This window comes from Mesocricetus auratus, unplaced genomic scaffold (genome assembly GCF_017639785.1).
Source record: "Mesocricetus auratus isolate SY011 unplaced genomic scaffold, BCM_Maur_2.0 Super-Scaffold_100081, whole genome shotgun sequence".
Taxonomy (NCBI): Eukaryota; Metazoa; Chordata; class Mammalia; order Rodentia; family Cricetidae; genus Mesocricetus; species Mesocricetus auratus.
Window position 1 is genome coordinate 349,871 of NW_024429237.1, and position 11,286 is coordinate 361,156.

An 11,286-nucleotide genomic window follows, 5' to 3' on the forward strand; every position below is an offset into this window, starting at 1 on the left:
GAGTGGGGTATAGGGGTGCACCAATATCCCCAAACTCCAGGCACCGAGGGAGGACTGACTCAGGTCAGCCTGTTCTACAGAGAAACGCTTGTTTCAGAATAAAAGAAAAAAAGCCAACAATTCACAATGGGAGGCAGGAATGAAGAACATCAGACTTTAAGGGGGAACTGGGCAAGCTTTTATTTAATTAGAAAACAGGCACATTCAATACAAGCTCCACCTATCTGTCCCTCCACCCAAGCCTCCATTTTCCCCTACCCAGGGTTGGGAGGGGACACTGGGTGATCTGGGAAGTGTAACTCAGCCCTGTGCCAACTAGACTACATCCTGTCTGGTTTGGAGAGAGCAGGCAACCTTTTTTGTTTTTTGAGTCAGGATTTCTCTGTGGCTTTGGAGACTGTCCTGGAACTTGCTCTGTAGACCAGACTGGTCTTGAACTCACAGAGATCCACCTGCCTCTGCCTCCCGAGTGCTGGGATTAAAGGCGTGAGCCACCTATGCCCGGTTCAGAAGGCAACTTTTTAACTTCTAAGCCTGGAGATTACTCCAAGAAGCCACAGTATCAGGGGAAAGGGGCCGATCTGTTCCTGTCCTTTGAGGGACCTTGCTCCCTGCATCACTGACACCAGTGGAAAGCTGCAGGCCTCATGGGGTGCTAAGCACACCGGATAAGGTCAGGGCTTTGTTGCGGAAGCTGGGAGTTGGCATTTAACGGTCAGAGGGCCTAGAGCAGCTTCCTCTTGGGTAACTGACAAGGCAAGGTGTATGTAAGGGGTGGTGCCTGGGCCCCACTGGGCTCCGGAGAGGAAGGGCTGCAGGCTGAGAGGACACAGCCGGCTCGCCTTTTTATGCGAGGATCACCCACTCATCCATCTGTTCTCTGTGGGAACCACAAAGAGCTCCAGGAGTGGCCATGTGGAGTGGCGTGCCCAGAGGAAGGCTTAGAGGAAGGGCCTACAGCAGATAGCTGGACCTAGGCACGACTGAGCGCCCCATGGCCCCCGGTCCCATCCATCCTGGTCTCAGGCCGTGGCAGACATTGTGGGGGCCAGCTCCTGGGGGCTGGACTCCTGTTCCTGCTGAACTGAGCCAGTGCACTGGGATCAACTGTTTCAGCTCAGTAGGCACAGGAGGCGAAGCCCAGGGAGAAGGAGGCAGAGCAGGGCGGGCAGCGCCGTCTGAGGAGATGGGGCCCGGGGGAGCGGAACTTAGCCACTGTGAACACGACTTGCTGTGGACCTTGCTCACAAGCAGCTAAGCCCTGCTCCTCAGGCCGGTTGTCACACGGGGCTTCTCTCTCACCCAGTCCCCAGGGTGGGCGTCCTTGGCAACCGGAGTCCCCAAGGCAGAGCACAGGGTCAGTTGGAAATCCCTGGCAATGTGATTTGTGACTGGCATCAAATCCCATCCCCAGGAACCCCAGCCGGCCGAGGCACAGTGAGGGAACAGCAGGCTGGATCGGAGTGTAGCACCTGTGGGAGAGAGGAGAGAGGATGAGATTGGGAATATTCCCGCTTGACGGCCTATCATTTGCTATTTACTTCAGGCAGGGTCTCACATGGCTGAGCAGTTTCTGAACTGGTGACTCCCCTGCCTCCACCTCTGGAGTCTAGGATTCACAGGCTCACCTCACCACACCCAGTTTACATGGTGCTAGTGACAGAACCACACCCCAGCCCTCCATCTGCTTCCAGGATGCAAGAAGCCTACCCACAGAGGAGCATTCTGGGAGAACTGCCTGAGCCAGCCAGGTGCTCGGCGCCCAGGAGTGCCTCTAACCTCAGCCCTGCAAAGTCAATGTGCCCAGGAAGCCCTAACAGGCCGGATAGGATGCACAGCCTGCTCAGCTGATTTCCACCCATAGCCCTGAGCCCAAAGCAGGCCAAATGGGGCCAAGGAGAGAGGAAGCTGAGGGAGGTGGGTGGTGGGGGGGGAGGAAGTGACCTCACCCCAGCTGGCGCCACTTCCTAGCCTGAAAGGCAGAGGGAACTCCAGCACCACCCACCCCTGCCTCTATAGCTGTCTCCTCCACAGCCTGCTCAGGCGCACCCTACGCCCACCAACCCAACACTCAAGCTGGGAGCAGCAGGCCTCTACCCCAATACCTCAGCAAAATTTAAGTATCTGCTCCATAAGCTCCCTAGAGGCCTTCCAAGCCTCAGTTTCCCCGTCTGTAAAGTAGACCGAGAACAATTGCAGTTGGTGGCTCAGGTTCCTCTCTGCATTGAGGAGACTGAGGCAGGAGAGTTGTCAAGAGTCAAAAGCCTACTTAGGCAACATAATGAGTTTTAGACCAAACTTGGCTACTGTCTGAGATCCTAGTCTTAACAAAACAAACAAGACCCTCTACCAGGTGGGCCAGTATACATTAACTGAAAAGAAGCGATCTGACACTCGGCACCAGGGCAAGTCTAAGAATTTAGAACCTACCCAATGTAGAATAGCCACTTAAAAATTTCAGGGCCAGCAAGATGGTCCAGCAAGTAAACACACTCTCCATCAAGCCCAATACCTTGAGCTCAAACCCCAAGAACCACATAGTAGAAAAACATACTGACCCCCTGCAAGTCATCATCTGATCTCTGCCCTCGTGACCACACACACACACACACACACACACACACACACACACACACGGGAGGAGGGTAAGATTTTCAGACAGCTCACGCCACACACCAAGGCCAGGTCTCATAGAAGCCTCACAGTGGCACACACTGATCCCAGCACTCGGGAGGCAGAAGCAGGAAGATCTCTGCATTTGAGACCAGCCTGGTCTGCAGAGCGAGACCCTCTCAAAAGGGAAGAGAAAAAGGAGTTGGGGAAAGGCGTTTGGCGAGGTGAGTTCAGTTCTGGAGCTTTGTGCCTGCAAGTGAGCGCTGTGTAGCATCTTTGCTGGTTGACATGGTCAAAGAACACAGCCTCTCTGGGACAAGTCTTTTTATCTGCAAAATATCAATAATGAGTTATTTTAGACCCTGGCATAATGGCATGGGCTTGCAGTTCCCGCATCCAAGAGGGATAGAGGAACTCAACCTAGAGATCAGCCTGGGCTACCAAGTGAGACTGTATTTCAAGAGACAAGGAGCTAGAGAAGTGGCTCGTGGTTAAGAGCACAGGATACCTTCCAGGGGCTCTAGGTTCGGTTCCCAGCACCCACATGGTAGCTAGCAACTGTTGGAAACTACTTTCCCAGGGAATCTGACACCCTCTGGACTCTGCAGTCCCCATACATGCAGACATGCAGACAAAACACACACACACAAAGTAAATACCTTTTTTTTTTTTTTTTGGTTTTTCGAGACAGGGTTTCTCTGTATTGCTTTGGAGGCTGTCCTGAAACTTGCTCTGGAGACCAGGCTGGCCTCAAACTCACAGAGATCTGCCTGTCTCTGCCTCTTGAGTGCTGGAGTTAAAGGCGTGTGCCACCAATGCCCAGCTATTTTTGTTTATTTTGTGACAGGGTTTTTTGTGTAACAGCCCTAGATGTCCTAGAACTAGCTCTGTATAACAGGCTGGCCTCAAACTCAACAGAGAGTGACCTGCCTTTACCTCCCAAATTTTGGGATTAAAGGTATACATCACCACCACCTGGCTAAATAATTTTGTTTTGTTTTTTGTTTTTCGAGACAGGGTTTCTCTGTGGCTTTGGAAGCTGTCCTGGAACTCACTCTGTAGACCAGGCTGGTCTCAAACTCACAGAGATCCGCCTGCCTCTGCCTCCCGAGTGCTGGGATTAAAGGTGTGCACCACCAACGCCCGGCTTAAATAATTTTTAATTAAAGAAAAAAAAAGCAACTGTGGTGAGGCTCAGTGACAGCTTGCTGGCCCGGAACACCAGGCCTGGCTCCATCGTCAGCACCATATCAATGAAATGTTACGGTAAAAGCATTCAGGAGGTGGAGATGGAATTTAGAAATGCAAGGTCATCTTTGGCTACAGAGCAAGCTGTAGGCCAGCCTGGGATACATGAAACTCTCAAAACGAAATCTTAGGGCTGCAAAGATGGTTCAATGGTTTAGGTTGCATATTGCTCTTTCAGAGTTTGGTTCCCCAGCTCAGGACAGCCTGTGGTTCCAGCTCCAGGGAATCTGGTGCCCTCTTCTGGCTCTGTGGACACCTACACATAACATGCACATACCCAACACATGCCCAAAAATAAAGTCAAATTCATCTCAAAAAAGAAAGAACATCTCTGCTTCCTAAGTAACTGTATCCTAAGTATCCTTGTATGATATAGGACATCAGGACAAAAGGATTCTGTCCTATCATCAACGACAAGCGGGACAATGGCTCCTCGGAGGAATAGGGATTGAGAGATGGTCGGCTGTGTCTCCCTGAACACACACACACACACACACACACACACACGCACGCACGCACGCACGCACACACACTGGCTACCCTTCTTCGCACCAAGCCCCAGTCTGGCTCTGTCCCCTTGGGGTCTGGGGGCAGCCCAGGGCCTCAGGCTGGCCAGCCTCCCCAGTCACCTCCGGAAGTGAGACAGCATATTCGTTCCAGGGACTAGAACGGGAAGGGCGGCCATTTGGCCAGGCTGGTTTCCTGTGGGGTTTCCCCTACAAAGAGCCCAAGGCTGCGGCCAAGGCCACTCCCATCCTCACACACCAGAGGTCTGTGTCTGGTGTGAAAGGGCATTACCACGCAGGTGTCCAGGAGCTGGGACAACCTGTACCAAAAATTGTGCCTCTCTGCCTCATAGGAGGAGGGGGCCCAAAGGGACAGGGATGCTGGCGCTGGAGACCTTGGGGAACAGGGCGAGTCTGGGGCTGTGGCACCCCAGCCGGTGTCTGCACACACAGCCTACAGGCCCTCGGCATCTCTGGAGGACCCATAGTGGACCCCAAGAAGGAGCCATGGCAGAGGCCCTGCGGCCGTCCCCCTAGCTTGATCCTCAAATACTTTCCACCCTCGCGCAGCAGCGAGGATCATCGGAAAATACCGAGGGCTGCAGGCCCCGCCCCACCCCGCCCCCGCCCCGGTCACCAGCGCTCGCTAATGGCCCAGACTCTTCCCAGGAGCTTGGCGGCTGGGCCGGGGCCAACCCGACCTGCGGCGCAGATGCCTGCCCTCCACGCTGGTCCCCACGCAGGGACACACAACCCGCTAGGATTGGGGGCAGGGCATGAGCAAGCGGGTGGCCCCGGTGCCCACCCGGGAGTGGAGGGGGCGCAGGAAGGGTGAGGGAGGGCTGAATCACTTGTTATAAATAGGGAAAGACGACAGCCACGTCCCACCCTCGCTGCCCGCCAGCCACACGGTCCAACCAAATCCCTTACTCCATTTCTTAAAATTCCTTTTGCGGTGCTGGAGACGGACCCAGTGTCTGGCACGCGCTGGGCTAGTGCTCTACCACTGAGTCACGTCCCCAACTCAAGTTCCCCTCAAGCCGACTGGAGGCCACAGGGTGAAGTTCATCCCAGGACCTGGCCCAGCCTAGGATAGGAGATGGACGCAGGGACCTCCATCATTCAACTGGAAGGCTCTGGCTCACTCCCTTAACACCCCAAAACTTCCAGGAACCAGCCAGGCACCGTGAGGCATGTCTGTCATTCTACCGTTCATAAGGCTGAAGCAGGAGGATTGCTATGTGTTCAAGACCATGGTAGGCTATGAAATGAGACTGTCTCAAACCCCAAAACAGACTGGAGTGGAGTGCTTGCCCACTTTGCAGGAAGCACAGGGTCAGTGGGTTCTATCCTAAGCCAAATCCTGCAAAGTGGTGCACACTGGTAATCCTAGCACTCAGGAGGTGCAGCCAGAAGGACCAGGGTTCAAGGCCAGCCTGGACTACTTATCCAGTTTCAGGCCAGCATAGACTACATGGGGCCATGCCTCAAAAAAGTTCTTTTGTTAAATAAGGTTAATAATTATCATGCCCAGGCCCAAGACTTAGGGTTCCTGAGCCCTGAAAGTGTACTTGTGGCTGGATGACCCCCAGTCCTGGAAGGCAACTCGAGAGACAAAAGGGAGGTACCAAGAGGTATCCCGAATTTGTTCCCCCAGCCCTGTGCCCATCCTGGCCACCCAACCCTGCTCTGCCCAGGGCCACAGCTCAGTAGCCACACCCAGGGTGGCGCCAGCCCCAGCAGCCTGAGGCAAGGCGCCGCTGGAGTGTGACTCAGCCATGCCGGGCATGGCGCTGTCCTTCCCTCCCCAAGAATTCTCACGCCCACGCCACCACCCTCGGTCCTTCCCCATGACCAGCTATGAAGACACACCTCCATGTCCACTCAGGACACTCAGGGATGAAGAGACCAGAGCACCACACCGGAGACTAGAGGGGCAAGCTGTGAGTTGTGACACTGCTTATCCAAATGTTCCCATTTACAGGTGGAAAGACTGAGGCAGTGACATTCTCGGCGCTGTCTCATTTCCTCCATAAAGAAAAGAACGCCTGAGCTGGGGTTGGTGGTCCACATCCATCATCCTCCTCATACTTGAGAGATGTGGGCAGGGGGATGGTGAGTTCAAGGCCATTGTTGGTTTTGTTGCAAGTGTGACACCAGCCCAGGTTACAAGAAACCCTGTCTACATCAGCTAGAAAGGGATGGAGCGCCGGGTATTGGTGATGCACGCCTTTAATCCCAGCACTTGGGAGGCAGAGACAGGCGGATCTTTGTGAGTTTGAGGCCAGCCTGGTCTACAGAGTAAGTTCCAGGATGGGCTCCAAAGCTATACAAATAAACCCTGTCTCGAAAAACCAAAAATAAATAAATAAATAAATAAATAAAGGGATGGAGCTGTAGCTCAGAGAGCAGAGTGGTTCCTGGCATGCACAAACCCTGGGGTGTAATCACCAGCACTTTGGAGGTCTGTGATCCCAACACTCTGGCTGTGGAGACAGGAGCTTCCGAAGATTGCGGCCAGCCTGGGACTCCATCTCAAAAAGCAAAACAACTAGAAGCTGCTATCGGAACAGGGTAGGCATGGTGTTGGTGCTGCATCCCGGAAAGCTGAGGCAGGAGTATTGCAGTGAGTTCCAAGCCAACCTGGGCCACACACTGTTGTGACTCAGCCTATGCTCCAGTGAGCGAGACCCTCCTGTCCTCACACAGGCCTGTGTGCAGGGACGTGCAGAAGGATGGGGCTAGCTGGGGCCTGCTGGGAACATCTGGCCTCCACTTGCAACAGGCATAGGGTGACCATGGCATGGGGTGTCTCGTGGGGCACCCGCCTCGGCTGCCTCTTTCCAGCAAGCAAGAATCTGCCAAGCTCAGAGGCCGGGCCAGCGCAGACAGGCCCGACCCCCTGGACACGCCCTGTCACGCATATGCGCCGCGTGCCAGCCCTGGGCTGGGCCCACAGCTATTTTAAGGCCCCCTGGAAGGTCCTCAAGCAAGGCCTGACCAGTTGGGGGGTCTTAAGGATACTCTCAGAGAGCCCACCCCGACAAAGACAGAGAGCCGTGATGCTCCCCGAGGCACGGGCCTCATTGCTCCTCCCTTCTCGGCCCTGTGGTGGTGTGAACACATGTGCCCAGGCTGGCCCAGGCACAGTGCGTGGGTGAGCGGCCCGGGCGAGCCCGCATCACCTCGCCTGGAAGCCTGCACACCTGTCGGGCTGCGCCGACTTTGGGCTGGGCTGGCGGGGACAGCCCGGTGCCAGGGTCCTCCAGCCCTTACACTTACCTTCTCAGGCCACCCTGCCAGAGGCGGGCAGCTGTTGAGGCTGGGAAGGGGGCAGGTACAGGGAGCCAGGGCACTTCCTAGACACTCAGACAGCCAGTGGGCCGGAGGGAAGGTCACGCACAGCCCAGGGGTTCGGTGGCCTGCGAATCTAGAGGTCAGCCTGGGGCCAGCACAAGACATCGAGCCTCTCGCGAGGACCAAGGGCTGTGGCCTCGGCTGCTACACGCCGGGGTCAGGCCTCCAGGCCCCCGCAAGTCTACCTGCTGTCGCCCGCAGCGAGATCCGGCTCCTGCCTCCGGGGCCGGCCGGTCGCGGCCCCTCTCTCGTCCCGGCCCGCGCGGGAAAGTTGTCGCCGCCCGCGCCCCGCGAGTCTCTCCCGGGTCGGACCCCACTTCCCCGCGGGGGAGGGGAGCGGGCTCCGCGCGGGCGAGACGACGCCGGCCGCGCCCCACCCCGCCGGCCGGCCCAGATCGCCTTTAAAACCTCCGCGTCTCCTCCCCCCACGGCCGGGCAGGGGGCGGGCGCGGGGCGGGGCGGGCGCCGCCGTCATGTGCCCCCGAGGCGGCCCGCCCCACGCTCTCTCTCCTGTCCCCCCAACTCAGGCCCAACTTTCTCCATATCCGGAGTGGGCTTGGGCCTGGGTACTCTGGGGTCCTGCCAAATAGGAATCTTCACTTCCACTGCATCTTCTCCAGTTTAGAAAGTCCCTCCTTTTATCTCTCCCAACCCTCTCTTGCTGTTGTGGAAAAGAATTTGACTCTAGGCCAGGTGACCCCTGAGTCTGAGCCCCTCCCCTCTCCAGGCTTCCCGGCACCCTCCCCCACCCATCGGGGACCTCTGGGAGTCTCCACAGCTACGGGTATATTCCTGAGAAAGCGCCCCCTCCCCCACCCCATCCTTCCCTTTTTCTGAGTTTCTCCCTCCTCATCCTTAGACCTCCCCTCCCGCCGTCAGGAACACGGTGGCATTGTTCCGCCGGACGGGGCCCTGCCTCAGGGCCTGGACTGGTGCCCAGGTAGGGGCCAGGAACAAAACCCAGCCAAGGAGGGGTAGGGTGCCCTGTGTGGTCCCACTAACCTCCTTGGGCATGTCGGGCTGCCACTTGGCTTTCTGCAGGGCAGGACAGAGACGAATGGACCCCAGCGCACAGGGCACACCGTGCACGTATGGGTCAGGGCCTTCCCAGAACTGGGCGCAGTTTTTCCAACAACTTCCAACATTTCCAAAGACTGCCGCGGAGCCCCATCTATGACGAGCTAGGGGAGACGAGCGACCGGGCACATGCCAGGCGGGGCACTGGAGGGACGGGTTAGCGGGTCAGCTCAGCACTCTCACACTTTGGGGTGTACATGGGGTTGGGGTTGAAGCCACACCAAGTTGTCACCCCAGAGGCCCAAGCCCTGGGGACTCTTCAGCTTCCTTCCACGTGGGGCCCAAGAGGCAGGTTGGCCCAGACTGTGGGATCTGACAGGTTGGGGCATGAGAGGGAAAGAGCGGCCCACCCGCTGGGGCCCTGGGGGAGGATTTGGGGTGGCACAGACTTCTCCAACGCAGGGCGGGCCCTGGAAGCTGGGACAGATGGCCTCAGGGCCCCCTGAGGAGGTATAAATGAGAACAAAAAGTTGGATTCCACCTAGTCAGCCCAGCACTCCAGAGCTGAGGCAGGAGAATCACTGGTTGAAAACCAACCTGGGCTGCAGAATGTGACCCGGCCTTCGAGGTAGGAGCAGAAAGATCAGTTCAAATGTATCCTTGGGCTACTTGGTGAGTTCCAGGCCAGTTTGGACTATATGAGACCCTGTCTCAAAAAAAATAAAAGACAGAGATATATAAAGGCAGAGAGAGAGAGAGAGAGAGAGAGAGAGAGAGAGAGAGAGAGAGAGAGAGAGAGAGAGAGAGAGAGAGAGAGAGAGAGAGAGAATGCACCAGGTCCCCTGGTGTCCTGTGAACTAACACACAGACCCTGGCACAGATAACCTCTGGGTGTGCCCTCCACTCCGCCCTGTGTAGACCATCACCCTGTCCTCAGACACACATTGCCACAGTCTCATCTGTGGACACTCCTTTTTTCTTTCCATTTTGCTTTGTTGAGACAATCTCATCATGTACCCCAGGCTCTAGTTGCTCAGGATTCATGAGCCTCCTGCCTCAGTTTCGTGCTAAGATGGCAGGCTGGCCTGGGGACACCCATTCGCCAGTGAGTCAACTGGTTTATCATTCTCCTGAGTGGCTTGGGTCAATATAGCTCATGCAACAACTCTCAGGCTGAGAAGAATTCCTGACCCTCACTGTCTGTCCTCAGGTAGTGAGTGGCCCTAGCCCAAAGACAGGAGCCAATGGGATCCCAGCTCACCAAACTTGGCTATTGACTCTTTTGTCATGTAAGAAAACAGAGAGGTCCCGGAAAGGCTGAAACCAGATTATGTGGGCACATAAACGTGTACACACACAGAGACACACACACACACAGCTGAAATGTCTTGAGTGCTGGGTCTATCATGCTCTGGCCCACAGGAGTGGGGGGGACATTTAGATCCCACCAGGTTGGTGCAACAGGGAAGGGCTGTATCAAGGGACCCTGTCAGGTCTGAAGGTCGCCCAACAGGTCACCCGGGCGCACACGGAGGGCGCTCCGGGCCCCATGGCAACGCAGCACAGAGACATCAAACAGGGAGGCCGCACGTCACTGCGGTTAGGGAGGCTCCTCCCCACTGGCTGGCGGCTGGCTCCTCAGGCCGTCAGGAAGCCCGCCTCCTGTCGCCGTGGCGACCGGCTGTGTTGTGGACTGTCCCGGGCCCACCAGATCCCTGCCCCCTCGCTGGGGCACTGCCGCTCCCCGCATCCGGGGAGGGCGCCCAGCTCTGTCATTCAGCCGCCGGTGTGAGGCCTACTGCCGGGCAGAGTGGCCTGCCTTTTGCAGCTCAGAGTCCCCTGGAGACAACAGCTTTGCCAGAGTCTCTGGAAGGGTGGATGGCCAAGGGGTGGGTAGTTGCCAGGATGCTGTTGGGGTGGGGGACAAAGGAGTGGCCCCCCGGGGAGGGTGGTTACCTGAACGATGTTGTGGTAGGTGACACGGGAGTGGCCCCCGGGGTGGGTAGCTAACAGGACGCTGTTGGGGTGGGTGACACAGGAGTGATCGCCAGGACGCTGTTGGGGTGGGTGACACAGGAGTGATCGCCAGGCCTAAACCAGCACCAGCGACTGACATGGAGCCTTGGCCAAAGGACGGAGGAGGAGGCGACACAAGATGTCAGGAGTGGTTGCTGGCAGCCGCTAGGCGCAGGAGCGCGCAGGGTTAAAGAGAGCCCTTCTCGGGGTCTCCCCTCCTCGACACCCCCTCCCTTCCGGGAGATTTCGGGCCCCAGCCCCTCTTACGTCAGTGCGGTTGCTATGGCAACCGGCCGACTTTCCCAAATAAAATTACTGCGGCCGAGCAAAGTTTCCTGGAGTCGGCCGCGGAGTAAACAATGGCAGGGGAGGGGCTCGGCACTGGGGTCCCGAGGCCGGAGCGGGGGGATCCCTGTCTCAGGGCTCTGGGAGGTAGGTCCGGACAAGGGGACTGAGCGCGGACAGCCCCGCCGCTCCCACCCGTGTGCACTTCCTGTCGCCGGCTCCGGGAGGAGGTAAAACAAGCCGG

At 57.1% G+C, this 11,286-nt stretch overlaps 1 protein-coding gene and 1 long non-coding RNA gene across 3 annotated transcripts; one reads left to right on the forward strand and one right to left on the reverse strand.

Annotated features, from left to right (window-relative positions):
- Positions 1 to 155: 155 nt before the first annotated feature.
- LOC121136389 lies at positions 156 to 8,382 on the reverse strand. 2 transcript variants are annotated; one of them, XR_005873481.1, is made up of 2 exons: positions 7,650 to 8,382; positions 156 to 1,472 (listed from the first exon to the last, which is right to left on the reverse strand). XR_005873481.1 is itself a non-coding variant. In XM_040736752.1 (2 exons), the coding sequence occupies exons 1-2, from the start codon at positions 8,197 to 8,199 to the stop codon at positions 1,118 to 1,120; spliced, it is 645 nt and encodes a 214-aa protein (XP_040592686.1). In that variant the 5' UTR covers positions 8,200 to 8,214; the 3' UTR covers positions 156 to 1,117. The 2 variants fall into 2 exon arrangements, 1 of the variants encoding a protein (XP_040592686.1); XM_040736752.1 differs by having other exon boundaries at positions 7,910 to 8,214.
- A 1,674-nt stretch (positions 8,383 to 10,056) lies between these two features.
- On the forward strand, positions 10,057 to 11,082 carry LOC121136405. The gene is made up of 2 exons (XR_005873493.1): positions 10,057 to 10,630; positions 10,780 to 11,082. It is a non-coding gene; the product is annotated as an uncharacterized LOC121136405 (long non-coding RNA).
- The last annotated feature ends 204 nt before the right edge of the window (positions 11,083 to 11,286 follow it).

Coding starts and splice junctions, on each gene's coding strand:
- LOC121136389 (XM_040736752.1), bottom strand. CDS start 8,199: ATGACGGCGGCGCCCGCCCCGCCCCGCGCCCGCCCCCTGCCCGGCCGT. Junction 1,473..7,909: donor CTCGCTGCGGGCGACAGCAG/GTAGACTTGCGG, acceptor TCTCTCCCACAG/GTGCTACACTCCGATCCAGC.